Consider the following 16420-nt stretch of genomic DNA (forward strand, 5'->3'; position numbering starts at 1 on the left):
CCACAACGCCTTCCGTCGATGGATTCACCTCCCTTCGATGCAACCGACACAATCGGTACCGCATATCTGAAAACTGACGATCAACTAAGCTCGGCTTCAGGTGCCTTGGTCATTGGCGTAATAGTATCAATAATGCTCTACGGGATTTCGACCACCCAGACATACCTCTACTTTGTGCGATTCCCAGAAGATTCTAATTTTCTGAGGCTATTGGTGCGTGAATCTGTTCCAAAACGCACTACGAAAACATCCAACCAACCCTCCAGGTCATCTTTGTCTGGTTTGTCGACCCTGCTGTGTTATGACGATCCTCAAACCTTGCCAGGCTTTGTGAAACCGTTCACGCAGGCATTATCGGGCATGTTCTCTACTTCTACAGCGTCACCAACTACGGCAACCCAAAGAGTCTCCTTGAGAAGGTGCCCGGAACCCTCCCCGTCTCCATCGTCATCACAGGCGTTATCACAGCTCTCGGTGCGTGTCTGGGTCTCGTATCCGTAACGGTTCCATGAACTCATCTCTCGCTCTCAGTCCAAGGGTTCTTCGCCTATCGAATTTGGGCCTTCAGCACGAACAGGATATTCAAACTCATTTCCGTCGTCATCTGCCTGACCGATGTTGCCTACCTCGGTGCCTCTTTCGCTGCGACGATCCTGTCATTCTCCGTGAAGAATATCCAACAATTCCTCAGGCAATATGGCTGGCTCTTGTTCGGGCCTTGGATCGTCACTTTGATCAACGACGTCGCTATTACGGGGAGCTTGGTTGTTTTGCTGCTGCGGAATCGGACAAAAGGACTCGCACTGTATGTGTTTTCCAAAGCTAGTGGACGCGACCAATTCCCGCCCAGAACAACAGCACTCGTGGACAAATTGATCAAATGGGCTGTAGGTACGCTGCCTTATTCTTCCCGTTTCAATCCATTAACAACCACCGAGAAACTGGGCTGATTACGAGGCAAGCAAACCCATTGGTATTCAGGCTCACATTCAAAGAAATACAGCTTATTTGGCGTCGTGACCATAATATATGTGAGCGCTATCACCGGCTACTCTTACATGATTCGATCTCATCCGGCCCTCAGTACCAGAAACACACGGCAACATGTAAGCCTGTCGGAGAACTATTTAGATCCTGTTTGACCTTGCGAAGTTATTTGGGTTGGATTGCAAATCATTAAAGCCCGCCGTACGTGTCCTCCGTCGGGTTCTCAGTAAAACCTAAAGTTGACGAGGCTCAAAGTTTTCGCGAATTCGCTTTTAGCAAGGTGATTCTTCGTCAATGCGACCTTGGTGCTAAAAACTCATCCGAATTCCAAGCTTAAATTCCCGAACTACCTTGCGAGCGATCGCCAGCGAACCCGACCCGACGCTGGGCACTATACCCACCGGGACCATGCTGAGCACGCTCCCCTCCGGCGTATGTAACTTTTAGTAGTCTTTTACGGGGTTCAATGCGACTCATCGCCATTTAGCAGTCCAGGAACATGTCCACCGTGGCCTTTCGCGGGGATCCAGAATTTGGACACGAACGAACGAGCACTCATGACGATGACGACGTAGTAGTACCACAATATAAGGGAATATAGAGTCTGTGACAGTCCTCCGCTACATCTAAGGGCCAATCAGGCATTTACTTTGACCCGTTGGCCAGTAGTGATCCGACGGTAAACAACTATACTCGGGACGCTTGCAAGTTGGAAAAGAATAGAGCATCTAGGCTCCGAGCTCGAGGTCCTCAAGTTTGAATTCGTGCGTGGGGGTCACCATCAAATCGCGGGTACATCTTGTTCTTCGAAGGTGATTGAAGTCGTGGATTGTCAATTGTCAATACTTGTACAATGTACTCGATCCTGCCGGGTCCGATTTGAGTCGCGTCAACATGAGCAAGAGCGGCAGCGATGATCTCAATTGCTTGGAACTTCCACACGTGCTGGGCGACCCTGAGATAACCCGCTGGGAGAAGCACACCGTCATCATGTCCTTAAAAGTTTATCTAAACTCGCGCGTGATTCCCATCTGCGCATTCCAAAATCTTACCCGCTCTTCGGATGATTAGACTGGCGATGGCAGAGTCAAGGCAGGCTGCATAAAGCTGAACAAATATATCACCATTCACCGTCTCGTATACCTCTCGAATCCGAACAACGGCGTCTTCAGTGTCAATCGGTCCCCGAACCCGATAATCCTAATCAGTGTCGACATCCCGGCGATTGAAAGATATCGCTCGCTGTTCATTGGCTAGCGGAATGACAGGCCTGAGAAAATGTCATCGATCCGGGGCTTCTGCTTGCCCGATTTGGACCATTTTCGTCCTCGCAGCGTTCCTGTCCTGCAGCTCTCCCGTCCAGAACGACACACTCGCTCAATGCATTCCTCCAGTCGCGTGTGTGCGCCACCATACAACACTCGGAGTAGGGATGGCTATACGGGGCTGTGTCGATGACCATCATTCTCCACATCCGATATCCTCGGTCCACCCTCCATGTTGAGCTCCAAGGCAGAGAAACTCGGGAAGTACTTACTTAGCTGGATGGCATTGCTAGGTAGCAATCGCAGAAAGCTTGTATTCTTCTAGCTCTGATAATTGAGTGAGACGTTTGTCAACGCAAGAAGGGAAAGATGCCGTTGGCGATGACCATCATCGTTGATGGCATATCAGAGTTGCTTACTCTCTCCCACGCGACAACGAGATTTCGAGGCAGATCGGGGATCACAAGACAGAGCGGCAATGCAGGGTCGGAAAAGGCTGAAGGAAGGACAAGGCAGAGCAGCACTGGTGAATGTCGGTTCCATGGACGTATAGATGCTGCTTATCATAGAGGAAAGATGGGAGTCAAGCCTTGTGCGTATTCATTGACTGGACTGTAATCTGACTTCCACCCAACGACCGCGCCTTCAAGATGCGAAACAGATTGATGCCGTGGACAATCATCGATTCGAGACGAGTACTCTGGCTCAAGCCGTCAACTCCACATAAATACCCTGCAATTCGACTTGACTGACCTACATCCTCTCCCCTCTCCTTCTCGCCTCCGTCTCCGCATCAACATGTCGGCCACGGACGCTGGTTTCGACCCTATCGTCGATCGCCCTTCGTCGGGATTGCTTTCAGAGGAGCCCGGTGCGAAGATTAGCGAGGTTGGCCAGAGTTACTACGACTACTCTCTCTCCATCCGCAAGGAACTTCCTCCCATCACCTGGAAGAACCTCCTGTGGAACCTCGACTGGCTCAATGTCTTCATTCTCTCGGGAGTCCCAGCAATGACCGTCCTCGGATGCCTCGTTGCCCCGTTGAAGTGGCAGACTTTTGTCTTCTCCGTCTTTTACTACTACGTGACCGGCCTTGGTGCGTCTCATTACAATTTTTTTCTTCAACTCCCCTGACTTAACGACTATCAGGTATCACTGCTGGCTACCACCGTCTCTGGTCTCACCGTTCTTACAACGCTTCTGCTCTCCTTGAGTGGTTCCTTGCGTTCGCTGGCGCTGGCGCTGTCGAGGGTTCGGCCCATTGGTGGGCTCGTGGCCACCGTGCCCACCACCGTTACACCGACACCAAACTCGACCCCTACAATGCCAAGGAGGGCTTCCTCTACGCCCACCTCGGATGGATGCTCCTCAAGCCCCGTCGCAAGATTGGCACGGCTGACATCTCCGACTTGCGCAAGAACTCGATCGTCCAGTTCCAACACAAGGTGTGTAATGGTGTCAACTTTTCTAAGCTTTCCATTGATTTTGGCTTCAGTACTATCTTGTCTTCCTCCCGCTCGCTGCCTTCATCTTCCCCACTGTCGTCCCATGGGTCTTCTGGAACGATCCCATTGGCGGATTCTTCTACGCCGGATTCGCCCGCCTGATGTTCGTCCACCACTCGACCTTCTGCATCAACTCCCTGGCGCACATGTTCGGAACCCAGCCCTACGACTACATTAAGACTCCCCGCAACCATCTCTTCACCGCCATGGTCACCATCGGAGAGGGCTACCACAACTACCACCACCAGTACCCTACCGACTACCGTGTTGGAACCGCATGGCATCATTATGACCCCACCAAGTGGTTCATCTGGACTGCTAAGCAACTCGGCCTCGCTTCCCATCTCAAGGTAAGATCTCTTGAGCGTCGTTTGACAGCATTCTAATGACATTTCTAGCAATTCCCTGAGAACGAAGTCAACAAGGGCAAGCTCATGATGGAGCTCCGCAAATTGCGCGAATTCCAGTCCCAAATCGAGTGGCCCAAGACTTCCGAGGACCTCCCCGTTGTCAGCTGGGACGCCTACGTTCAACAGGCCAAGGAGCGTCCTCTCATCCTCATCGGCGGCTTCATCCACGATGTCTCGACCTTCTTCGACTACCACCCCGGTGGTGTCGGCTACCTTAAGAAGTACATCGGCAAGGACGCGACAACGGCTTTCTTCGGCGGTATCTACGAGCACTCCAACGGCGCCCACAACGTTTGTCTTTTGTTCCCCCTTATAACCCTGTGACTTATCTCGATCCACAGCTCTGTGCCATGCGCCGCGTCGGTGTTCTGCACGGTGGTGTTCCCCACGCCATGGAGGAGAAGGTCGTTCCTCCCGGCCAACTTCTCCAGGTCGCCGAGCACGACGAACTCAAGAAGCCTGTGGTCTAGAGTGTGCATTGTCGGGTACCAACGAAGCAGCCGCAGAATGTTAGAAGCTCGGTATTCGTTGTAGAAAGATCCTTCGCAAATACAAGTATGTTATTGAAAAACATTCATTGCAATGGAAAAAAGCATTCCAAACACACATTTGCCTTGAGTCTATTTGACGGAGCTTCTCTCATCTGCCAGTTGCAGGGTCCTCCAGTATTACTGACCTGCCTCGTTGCGTTGCGATCTTCTTCTTTTGCAATCTGTCCAACAGCCGAGCTGTGGGCTCTGCACAGCCGAGCCAGCAACGTTTGTTTGGTCAAGGGAACGGAGCGTTACAGTCGGAGACCATTTTTAGCAGAATTGAATCAGGATTATTACCTGCAACTCGGACGATATCTTTGACACGTCCTGTTGCTTGAAGCCGTTTCTGATCAACCAGAAGATCATCGAACCTGCTTCCTCTTTGCTCTGTCCTAAGTCTAGCGAGGTAGTATGACTTGACCGTTATTCTCAAAAAGACATGCATGCCTGATCTGAACCATAAGCGGAGGCTAGGAGTACGACGGTCGACCGGCAAGTAAATGATCTACTGCTAGTAAATCATAAATGTCCTCCGTCAAGCTGATCCTTGTTCCAACTTGAATTCTCGTCGTATCTAAAGGTTCGACGCCCAGATATGCACCGCTGATAACTCGACTAGCAATAGCCGCGCCATGTGAGCCCTGAGTACCCGCGCAGCAGCGTGGAGTGACTGGAGTCCAGGGACGGTCCGGGACATTCTCCTACAGTAATCTTGTCGACCAGAGTCGCGCACTTGACACTCTCACCACAGCTCCGTCATTTTGTATCAGGCTGGGACTCCGGTACTGATCGCATTCTTTCACAGAGTCTTGTCTCTGAATTATGTTTCTAGCGCCAAAAACCTTCAACGACAGAATCACTCCAAGTTTGGCATCTCAGTACATGATCACTCGAATCAAATTCCATCGTATTTGCAAGTCCCGTTTCTCGATTTTTTTTCGACTTGTCGTCGGGAATCTCGGACAGTCGGACTATGATCAAGAGACAATACTAGTAACCAGGTCAGCACATATAGAAGTATGCCATGATCCCACACTGATCCAATCCCGCGACAGTCCCGCGACTGAAGTGCTCTGTCACGGTCAAGACAGATCTTCACCAATCGCACCCAAAAATATATAATCAACTTGGCCCTATCCCGAACCTGAAGGGTGCCGAGTCCTGCATCCGTATCTGTGCAATAGTTTAACGCGTCAATGGTCTGGAACTTGGAAGGAAGCTAAGGGTTCCCTGACCTTGGCGAGTCGACCACAAAAGACCCGGTATTCCAGATCGAGTCAGATTCAGGATGACCTCCGTTTGGCCAGTCTACATCCAATAGCGCTCCCCAGTTGCTGGCAATAGCAAGGGGATCGGACACATGGGACAAACCTCTATCGTGGGGTAGATGCAGCGGCGGTAAGTCCAGCGGTGACGGAGGCGGCGGCGTCGCATAGCGAGGGAGCAAACGAAGGTCGGGGTACTGGGGCTGGCCACCTTGCACGGACCCGGGTGGTATCCTACTCTGGGCTCGTGACGGAGATTGCATACTGGGCGCTACATCCAGCCACGCAATGGGGCCATGTCTCGGAGCCGACGCCACTGACTCGACTGGATTCAGGAAGATGGGGGTTGCAGAACTCGAAGAAGACGAGCTCGGATTGGGTGAGGGTGAGACAACGTTGTGTCGTGTCGGATCATCAGCGACTGGTATATATTCGCAGTGAAAACCTCGCTTCACACAACGTTCACAGGGTTGCATGCTAGCCGAGCCTGCTGAGGAGACACACTGTAGAAACTAATATTAGCAGGTGCCCTGAACACTCATGAAGACAAATGATTGGCCTTTATCTTACGCTTGCGGCAGCGTACACAAGCAATTGGCGCCCTCTGTCTTGGCGCGTCTGGTAGAAGGATAGACAGGTCGAGGATGGATTTGGGCCCAGCCATACAAGATTTCTGCGGTAAAGTAAACCCGTATTTAAAGAGTTTGAGGGGCAGTCGTTACTTACCTCATTTGCGTAGCTCGGTCTTGATTATGGTCCCGAATGCAATTGACATTAGTTTGGTGACCGTAACTCAAATAGACTCGGGAGTAGACCTGACACGCTGCTGGAACCTGAAAATATGACAATAAGCGCCCACAAATGACGTCGAAATAATGCACACATACTAAGGAATGTGGGGTAGAAGAGTTTAGATGTATCCCGTAGCATGGCACTGTTCGTCTATATATGTTGGCCGCTGAATCCCTGGTGTTCACTGTTCTTCAGGCAACATCGTCGAAAGTTTGTCGTTGACCAACAAGAGCGGCCTCCACGGAGTGACAACGAAATCATCGCAAGAAAAAGCGGAGAATACACGGCCCGTTACTGCTTCGGGAGAGTGGGAGAGGGTGGGGAAAGCTTGGAGTCGGGCGGCACCGGGCCGGGCCGGTGCTGGGTACCAGGATGAATACATCTTGAAGTTGAGAAAGCCACAAGTAGTAGTAGTACGGTGTCTACATCCTACGCCCACTGAAAAGTAGTTCAATGGTTGATCAACGCAGCGTATATGAAATCTTACTTACAATCGCCAAATGACGGGATTCTCTCTTGATTCTCCCTCACGAACCTTCCGATCTTCTCATCCTTCCTGATGAGAGAAACTTGCTGTTTCACTCATGCGCCGAGGGTTGATGATTTTCACACATTGAAGTCAAGTCAGACTACGTTCAATGCAAGGCGAAGGGACGTCCCTTGAATCCGGGAGGCTGAGAGGAGTCCGTATCATGAGATCATTACTTGCATTGCGGTCTTGGAGAACATGCGGACGGTAGAGCAGAATGCCAAAGCAAGAGTTTTGATTCGAAGACAACAGCCTGTTGGAGAAGACTGTTTGTGCCATTGATATTATGATTGGCTGAATAAAGAGTCCTTCATAATCCGCCAGGAGCGAAGTATAATGTGGCAGGAGTTGCAGTGATAAGCCAGGAGTGTCGAAAGAGAAAGGGTTGTGCCCAAGTTCAGTGGCGTCACGTTTTGTTGTCGCTTTCCATCCTACCACATCTTATGCCGATGTTCTGTCCAGCTCTGTCAAGTACCATTGGCAGTCGCTTGCTACCAACTTGGCGACAGCCGTTCTATTCTATAACCAGACCATGCAGTATGTGTGCTCTTTCTTTAACATGACTTTTCTCTCAAGGCCTGCTGCTTTCCTAGACAAGTCGCGGACGGGTCGACGGGATTGGTCTCCAGACACCATACACTCTGGGAGTCCCGAATCGCTCCTCAATGTCTGACCGGCAAACACCTGCTTCGACAGAACGTGAGTTATACCCCGTCCATGTGTAATATCGGTGCTCAGCGCTCCACGCTCAGTTCGAATTGCACAGTTTTGGACGATGGTGGTATTCCCACATCTTCAACTCATCCCGACACGACCAGCACTAGGACACCTGGCGCGGAATCTAGAGGGCCTTGGTTTGGAAGCGCAGCAGCCTCAACGCGGGTCGACCAACTGTTTTCAGAGACCGTGAATGTCCGAATCAGTACTTGGTTTTCGTGCAAACCTCTTAGAAGGGCGGCAAACGGATTTTTCATCTCTACACTCGAAAAAAAAGTGCGCTGGTTTTCCAATAAAAAGTTGTATTCAGGATAACAGTCTATGACCAGTTTTTTGCTATCATGTATCTCCCCGGTCCATTTACTTTCGACCTCATTCCGAGCCTCTGAATAAGCCTACGCCCGCAACGAGATGGACGAAGGACCTCTGGACCTAAATGGATCAACCTCGACATACGCTCCTGTACACGGCCTTGATTGTCATGTGCACTTTTCGTTCGCGATACTCTTGGCGGACAAACCACCTTCGTTCAAAAGCTGTGGTAGCTGTGCAGATAGGATGGGATGGTCCTGTCATCTTGACAGAATCTTGTTGCTCTCAACCACCATGTCGTTCTTGGAAAGCATTCGGGCTGGCAAGGCTCTGAAGAAAGTCGGTATCGCTCATGACGCCAGCGGGCCCAACCTCACTGGTACTTGCTGTTTTCTCTCTCTACCCAATCGTCACCTTTTTCACTGACCCCTATCTTCCTGTTTCCCTGCAGAATCGATCTCCGTGTCCGCCAAGTACGATTCCGCGATCCTGCAAGCCAACATCGAGAACTGGGGCTCTCTTTTGGCGGACTTTACCGCAAAGACTTCGTTCGTCGCTTTGTCCCAAGACCACGCAAGGTTGTTGCTGCGCGCATACGAGTCACTGTCCCACGCGGATTCGGAGTCAAAAGTCCAACAAGCTGCGGAGGAGTATGTCAAGACAAGAAATATGACTGCGGCGTTGTGTGGGGAGGAGCAAGAACTCCTCGATGCTTTAGGACCCACCATCCAAAGCTCCATCGACTCCTTGGACTCCGCTGGAGCCGGCTGCTTCGCCAAACTCAGCTCGCGTTCCGCCAAAGATGCGGCCGTACTTTCGGGAGTTTTCGAGGCCCATTATACGGCCGCAATCCGCAAAGTCAAAGAAAAAGGCGAAGTTTTAGACGACATAGGACGGATGTGGATTGTCTGCGAGGCGGAAGGGGCCGCTTTGAGATATGCTGATGCGAAGGCGGTCATCAGGGCTTTGGTGCTGAGCGAGCGGGTGTGGCAAGCAAGTAGTTTTTATCTCTTTGTGTGCCGATACTTATGAGGCATCCATAGGACATGACCCTCGCGTTGCGCCACCCTGACACATGGGAGCAGAACATCATTCTGCGCCAATGGGAGCCGGTTCCGATCGACATGGTATTATCTTCTCTTCCACGATTTGGCCTTCAAAACTCACAAAGCCTAGGAATTCCGGACTTTCGTTTCTTCGGGGCGTCTTACAGCAGTCTCACAATACGCGTATCAGCTCTGCTCGCCCCGGCTTACAAACCCTGATCAACTCTCCAAAGCCGTGAAAGCTATCGCAGATACCTTTGCACAACTTTGGCCGATCCTCAAAGAAAAGGGTTTCGATAACTGTGTCCTCGACTTCGGCGTCATACCTGCCGCTTCCGCAGAGGCAGTCTGGCGAGCAACATTGATCGAGTTGAACCCCTTCGAGGAAACCACAGATGGAGCGCTGTTCAGTTGGGAACGGGAACGTAGTGTGATTGAGGGCAAGGAGGAAGGAGTTGAGTACCCCGTTGTGCGGATTACGGAGACAAAACGGGTGGCAGCGCTGTCGATGGTCCCAAAGAAATGGAAAGAGGTCATGAAGAAGGTGGAGAAGGAGTGGCAGGTTTGAGACAAATGCACATTACATGACGGTATCAGAATATATAAGTAGCGATAAAATAAGTAACAGGATAGGTTTGAGGGAGATGAAGTAGAAGGGACAACGAAGCAGAAGTTCGGTGATGCTGAGGCGTGTAGGAAAGCTTGGCAAGAATCCTACGCGAAGGGGTTGAGATCCCACAGCCTGCATGTCTTGGCCTATTGGATCAAGACGAAGTGTTCTGGGTGAAGCTGGAGTGGTCCCCGAGAGCAACTAGTTATAATGCCAAAATCAGGAATTTGACCCCAACGATGAAAACGCACAGCTCACCAAGGCCTGGACTGCATCTTCAGCCATGCGCCGGGTTCTTATTTCCCTTGCACATATTGAGGCTGGTAGGTGCTTGGGGGAACAGCAGCGCCTGGCGGATTGATGTATGTCGGCTGGTACTGTGTGTTGCCCGCCGGCTGGGAGCCAGCAATAGGCGGCTCGGGTTGGCTGGAGACGCTTCGTCAGCCGCGATTACGAAGTGCAGAAGACGGGAGACACACCCCGCGGCATGGGCTCCGCGCCAGTTACACGTCGCGCAGAGCCAGATGTGGTCGCTCGAGAACGGGATGAGGGGGATCCAAAACAGCTCGAACCAGGTCGTCGATTTGGCCGCATGCACGGCCGCTGGAGGAAAGTGTGAGCAGTTGCTCTATGCGGGGGGAGGTAAAAACGCGACCATTGTGGCAGTTCGGGCAAACGCGGACGGAGTCGTCTCCCGACTCGGGCTTGATTTTGTCGGGGCAGCCAACTAAAGATGGTCAACGAGACATTGCGCTGGGATAGAGGACTTGCAGATTATAGGGATGCACATTATTCGGGCCAAGAAAGAAGTGTGACGGTCACCGATTTCATCTCCGGTTCAAATTACTGGTTATCGAGTTATGCTACATATAGTCGAAGCGTAGATACCATCCACAACTCAGAGCCCAAATCCTTCTCCCAGAGGAATCGTATATCGAATGAACTTGAGCCCTTCCACGCGGAACTGGATGCGAGAGTTGACCATAGAGCACATGGCCCACACGAATCTGCGGGAATTAAGTCAATCCCCCCACGCTCTCAGCTAGTGCAAATATCGTACGAAAGAATGACAAAACAGTTCGTTGGCTGACAAGTTTGTGGTCAGAATTTCCCAAGAAAATGTTTGCTGTAGACTTACGTCGCCAAATATCACCATCATCAGGCTCATTACTCGGAGAACTATGAAACGGTCAGTGGCTTGATTCTTCTTTGAGCACTTATTCACGAAAAAGTCCCTGCGGAGAGATGAGTAAGATTACTCGAGAACCGAGGTATGCCCACCGCAAACATAAGTGCGCCATCGCGCTGTAAGGCAGTCATGACCTCTGCTTGCTTTTGGTATGGTCGATGGTATGCGTTTACGACGGTCATAAGGATTATAAAGAGATCAAATAACGTCTGGTCAGGATGAGCATTATAATCATGATGGATTAGGCTGACTTGCCAGACCACCAAGCATTAACCCCAGATCCAAGGTCGGCTTTTCATGAAAGATGCAGATATGCAGAAAGTCGTTGTAGAGCACGAAAGCTATGGGGGACGTATGTCAAAACTAGCCACAGCGTTATGGCGAACCGCATACGCTGAACTTGGTGTGCCGCGACCATGACGAAGCTGAATGAAATCGAGATGGCGACACCGAAGGCAGCCATTAGAATCCACTTGATAGGTCTTCGTCGGTCCCAGAGGATGTATAGGCGGGTGATGATGATAACTGTTGAATTTCAGTGGACTGCTCAATATCTGCACGGATACTGACAGTGCGAGACCGCAATGAAGACCGTCGCTGAAGCACCAAACAGCCACATGAATACCCGGCAACTTAGATACGAGTTTAGATAACTTGCTACAATCGTCATGGAGCCGCGGCTTTGCTCACTCCTGCAGCCGATTAGATGGTGGAGAAAATGAACCCCCAAAGACGGACCGTGTCATTTAAACCCCTGCTTTGCCCACCCAGCACTGCAAGCAAGTCATCAATGAGAATATTCTGCAGGTGTGCAGGGCACCTACTGTACGCAACGTAGACCAACAGCCCCTCGCTGAGGTATCGATTGAAGAAAAAGACGGCTCGGTTCATCGTACCCGCGCCGGTATTGCACCAAATCATCTCCGTTTCCTCGTTGAAGGTAAGAGCATGGTCATACAACAGCAGAGAAACCGCGGCGGCTGACAAAGGGTTAAAACATTGGCAGCTGATGGGCACAATCTCACCTGAAAGATACTGGTTGGCGAGCAGCGACGGCGCCAGGTTTCCACCAGTCTCCATTGCCTAGGTCCAGAGAGAGCGATTGCGCCGAGAAAGATGTCTCGATAACAAGTTGCATACCGGAGGTCGATGGTATTATAGATGCCTCCCGGAAAGAAATCATCCCTCAACACTCGTGGTGTCAACAGGAAGACGAAATGAAGGGTCGATCAAAGCATATGTCCGCCATTCCTCTGTTCGGGACAACATTGCATGGAGGACATATGCACTGCCCCCTGCAAAACGGTGGCGAACCCCGAAAGGTAGGGTTCTTTCAGTATCCTGGGTGTCAACTCCATCGAATACGAAAGATCCACGTTGGGAACCAACAGCACTTTAAGGGCTCATGATCTCCATTTGGCCGATTGGACGGTATTCTGGTCATATTAAGACGTTGCCCGCCGTCGCTGACATCCTCCCGCTTTTCAATTCCACAAGGGTCGAGTTGGATTGTTCGGAACTCTCAGACAATGGGCTAGTCTCGAAATCATAGACATCGCAACTACGGCGGGGTCGCAGCCTCGAATGCAATTCTCAATGCATGGTCAAAGTCGGCAATGATGTCGCTAATATCTTCTATCCCCACAGAGACCTGCCAGAAATAGTGTTGTCAACAGAGTCACAAGTGGCAGAAATTAACACGGCAACTTACTCGTATAAGATCAGCCTGTACCCCACTCGACTTCAGCTCCTCCTCCGAAAGCTGCTGGTGGGTTGTCGATGCAGGATGGATGACCAGCGTTTTTGCATCGCCAAGATTGGCAAGGTTGCTTGCAAGTCTGAGAAGGTCGACGACTTTGCTTGCTTGACGCGCCGGAGACTCTCCCTGGTCGATGTTCACTTGTCGTCATGAAATCATGTGTGCGAAAGTATACCTTGACTCCGAAGTTAAGTACGCTGCCAAACACGCCTGGTCGTAACGATGCAACGGCTTGCTGGTGTGACGGGTGGGAAGGGAGGCCGAGGTATGATACCCATGCCACATGCGGGTGGGTTGAGAGAAAACTTGGATGAGAGATCAGCAAAACCATGTAGAAGATAAGACGGTGACCTGCTTTGCCAACTGTGCCGCATTTTCACAATGTCTAGCCGCTCTTAAACTAAGAGTCTCCAGGCCTTGCAGGAGCAAAAACGCCGCAAAAGGATTGAGTGCAGGACCTAGATCCCGCAACATCTACGAGCGAGCTATCAACGAGGAGATCAGAGTGTTGAAATGTAAGTATACCTCGACTCTGACCCGCACAGCGAATGCAGCTTGTCCAAATGCTTCACAAAAAACAAGTCCTCGATATCCTTCCGCTGGTTCCGTGAAAGCGGGAAACTTGTTTGAGGCAGCATAGTCGAATTTACCTGATTTGTATTGTCAGCCGCAGTCGTTGAATGGTATGGGGCTATCGTACCACCATCGACCACAATTCCACCGATGGTAGTTCCATGACCACCAATCCACTTCGTTGCACTTGCTGTAACGATGTCCGCCCCAAGATCCAGTGGACGAGCCAGCCATCCACACATTCCGAAGGTGTTGTCGACGACCAGAGGAATGTGATGTGCATGCGCGACCTTTTATCGTTCTTCTATCAGTGAAAAAAATTGTGGAGAGAAAAAAGACACGACCTACTTCTGCAAGCGCATGAACATTTGCTAGTCTAAAATCCGCGTTCGCGATAATCTCCACATAGACCGCCCGAGTTCGGTCATCAATAGCGGCCGCGAAATCATCTGTGGAGAGACATGAACACCAGTTTTGAGGTTGCAGTTTGGAACAAACTGGGGTCGTCACTGTCTATAAAACGAGCTGTGATGCCGAATTTGCGGAAGGTGACCTTGAGCTGGTTGAAGGACTAGAGTATGGCATGAACGAAGTGTGCTTGTACGAAGGGAAATGCCTATACCCCGCCATACAAGTGTGCCGAGGCGACAATGTTATCACCCACTTCAGCCAGCGTCGTCAAAGCTAATAGTTGCGCCGACTGGCCGGAAGCAGTGGCAACGGCGGCGACCCCGCCCTCCAAAGCTGCAACACGCTTTTCAAAAACATCCTGAAAACAGTATCAACGCGACACGACAGCAGATTTACTGTTGCACGCACAACGGTAGGGTTTCCTATCCTCGAATATATATTTCCGAAGTCTTTCAAAGCGAACAGGTTCGCTCCGTGGGCGGAGTTGTCGAAAACAAAACTGGCGGAAGAGTAGATGGGCACGGCGCGAGCGTTGGTTGCAGTATCGGGCACTTGACCAGCATGTAGTTGGAGAGTATCGTATTCCGGGGCTTTGTAGAATGACGAGGCATGTGTGGAGGGCATCGTCGTTGTAGGTAAGGCCTGGATAACGCCATGGTGGTGTGATGCAAAAAAGGACTGCAAAAGGCAACTCGAAATGTCACTCTGTTCCACTACTGTTCCACCATGATCCATCTCACTGAGTCTCACTGTATGTGCATAAGTATCCTCTGGACTAAACAGCTTCGAGCCTCAACCAAACACCTATCGATACTTCCACTTCTTTGAAACGAGCAAAAATGGAACGACAGAGTTCGGCTCATTCGAGTTAGCAAGTTTATTCATCTGATTCTATCTGTGCAAGTGTCTAGCGGCAGCAATTACAGCAATTCGTTTCAATTGCTCACAGCCCTCCCAGCGTCAAACCTGGAAGATGCAGTCCGCGGTTCTCGCTTCAGGTGAATTTCGTTGCCCCCAAACGCCATCACCATCTGGGTTCCTGTGACATCTAAATAAAGCTGGCTAATCGTGGCTTTAAATTTCCGTGGGTATTGCGCGTCTGTACTGATACTTCTGAGCCGCTGGTCCTACTGTCCCCAGAACTAAGCTGACTTGATGCCGTTGAGGCCAGTCCTTGCTTGCGCGTGCATTCTTGGTCGTATCTTGGAAGGCTCCCTGAATTGTGTTGATTGTGAGTTAGGTGTGAGTTCCTCGCCTTTTAGTCGTGCAAGCGCCTAAACGTTGATAGTCTCGACGGTTTGTTGCATCGCCAACCACCAAAGTTTGACAGTTATCCCCTGTTCAGTCTTGCCGGTCCCCCACAGTGACGATAGCCTCGTCGATAATATTGGGTGTGTTTAGAAAGCTTGTCCGTGGCGTTCGCTGATTGATGATTAGTAGCAGGCTGAAAGCGAGAGCTCACAGGCCCGACCTTCCCGTATTGCCCTCCGATGTTTGTATAGTCGCCGCAGATCTATTACCCCTGCGTCGATAGCTTGGTCTTCCATCACCGCCGATCCCTTCTATCTACGCTCACCCTGGGGAAAGTGCGAGGCATCGCTCAGAAGGAGTCGCTTCCCATGAACAAACGCCGCGCAAAGGATCATGGCATGATGTGCAAGGATGCAAGTTTGAACAAACTGTGCGGGCCCGAATGCATCTAGCCAAGTGTATTGCTCCACTCCTTGACTGTTACCAAGAAGCAGCCCGCTAGACACCGTGGCACAGTCATGAGCTGATACCGTCCTATTTCTGTTCTCCGGGGCATGTGATGGGGAATATCTCGGAGCATCTCAAGGTCTTTTAAAGCTAGTCTCGAGCAGATTGGCGCCGCGCCTCCGCCTCCGCCCACTCCCGTCCCCATCGATAGCCTGGTTCATGTCGGCCGCAGAGCTTCCCAGTCAGGCAGAGTTGGAGCAGCTCTTCGGACTGATTGGCGATGCTCGGTTGAACAACTACATGGGCCGTGAGCGATGCATTTTCCTGTGATTTGCGGTGTTCTGACACGGTTCGTAAAAGTTGTGGGACTTGTCATTGTCATGTCGGTCGACTTTACCGGATAGCAACTCTGAACTAAATTCGCTAGATACGAGTACTTCAGTCATTTGGACGAAGAGGTATGTCTGCTTATTTCTTGTTCTGCCAATTTGCCTAACAATGCATATTGATATAGATTACTTTGGTATGGCAGACAAAAATGAGTGTTTTGAATATGTTCTATGTATGTGCATGCAATTCTTTGCATTGTGATACACTTAAAATGTCCAGCTTGCGGTAAGGAACTTGAATATTAGAACTACAAAAGCCATTGTTGAATATTTGTCAATTAGATCCGATATTCTACACTCCTTGTTACTGGGTATGCAGCATATTTTGACTTGCAGTTCAGATTTTGAACTCACAATCATTTCAGTGTTAGTGTTGCATGTATGTGACTTCTATCAGTATAATTCCCAGTTCTTACTTTGCAGATATGAA

At 50.6% G+C, this 16420-nt stretch overlaps 4 protein-coding genes across 4 annotated transcripts; 2 read left to right on the plus strand and 2 right to left on the minus strand.

The window, feature by feature from the left end:
- Nucleotides 1-18: 18 nt before the first annotated feature.
- Nucleotides 19-1588, plus strand: MIND_01345500 (uncharacterized protein; the record flags this gene model as incomplete). The annotated part of the gene is made up of 13 exons (XM_037369894.1): nucleotides 19-55; nucleotides 101-213; nucleotides 267-280; nucleotides 326-474; nucleotides 532-805; nucleotides 851-891; nucleotides 939-957; nucleotides 1004-1031; nucleotides 1085-1106; nucleotides 1153-1188; nucleotides 1243-1267; nucleotides 1320-1419; nucleotides 1478-1588. The coding sequence occupies 13 exons, from the start codon at nucleotides 19-21 to the stop codon at nucleotides 1586-1588; spliced, it is 969 nt and encodes a 322-aa protein (XP_037213450.1).
- Nucleotides 1589-3050: 1462 nt separating this feature from the next.
- MIND_01345600 (Delta-9 fatty acid desaturase protein) lies at nucleotides 3051-4637 on the plus strand (the record flags this gene model as incomplete). The annotated part of the gene is made up of 5 exons (XM_037369895.1): nucleotides 3051-3348; nucleotides 3402-3697; nucleotides 3748-4107; nucleotides 4156-4458; nucleotides 4509-4637. The coding sequence occupies 5 exons, from the start codon at nucleotides 3051-3053 to the stop codon at nucleotides 4635-4637; spliced, it is 1386 nt and encodes a 461-aa protein (XP_037213451.1).
- A 5304-nt stretch (nucleotides 4638-9941) lies between these two features.
- On the minus strand, nucleotides 9942-10761 carry MIND_01345700 (uncharacterized protein; the record flags this gene model as incomplete). Its single annotated transcript, XM_037369896.1, has 6 exons — nucleotides 9942-10172; nucleotides 10230-10235; nucleotides 10283-10397; nucleotides 10451-10574; nucleotides 10627-10698; nucleotides 10743-10761. The coding sequence occupies 6 exons, from the start codon at nucleotides 10759-10761 to the stop codon at nucleotides 9942-9944; spliced, it is 567 nt and encodes a 188-aa protein (XP_037213452.1).
- A 1960-nt stretch (nucleotides 10762-12721) lies between these two features.
- MIND_01345800 (uncharacterized protein) lies at nucleotides 12722-14638 on the minus strand (the record flags this gene model as incomplete). The annotated part of the gene is made up of 10 exons (XM_037369897.1): nucleotides 12722-12811; nucleotides 12872-13045; nucleotides 13095-13224; nucleotides 13248-13393; nucleotides 13445-13569; nucleotides 13620-13782; nucleotides 13841-13941; nucleotides 13991-14063; nucleotides 14115-14261; nucleotides 14312-14638. The coding sequence occupies 10 exons, from the start codon at nucleotides 14636-14638 to the stop codon at nucleotides 12722-12724; spliced, it is 1476 nt and encodes a 491-aa protein (XP_037213453.1).
- Nucleotides 14639-16420: the final 1782 nt, after the last annotated feature.

The sequence above is a fragment of the Mycena indigotica genome, assembly GCF_014461135.1.
Source record: "Mycena indigotica strain 171206Taipei chromosome Unknown Mind.scaff0016, whole genome shotgun sequence".
Lineage (NCBI taxonomy): Eukaryota > Fungi > Basidiomycota > Agaricomycetes > Agaricales > Mycenaceae > Mycena > Mycena indigotica.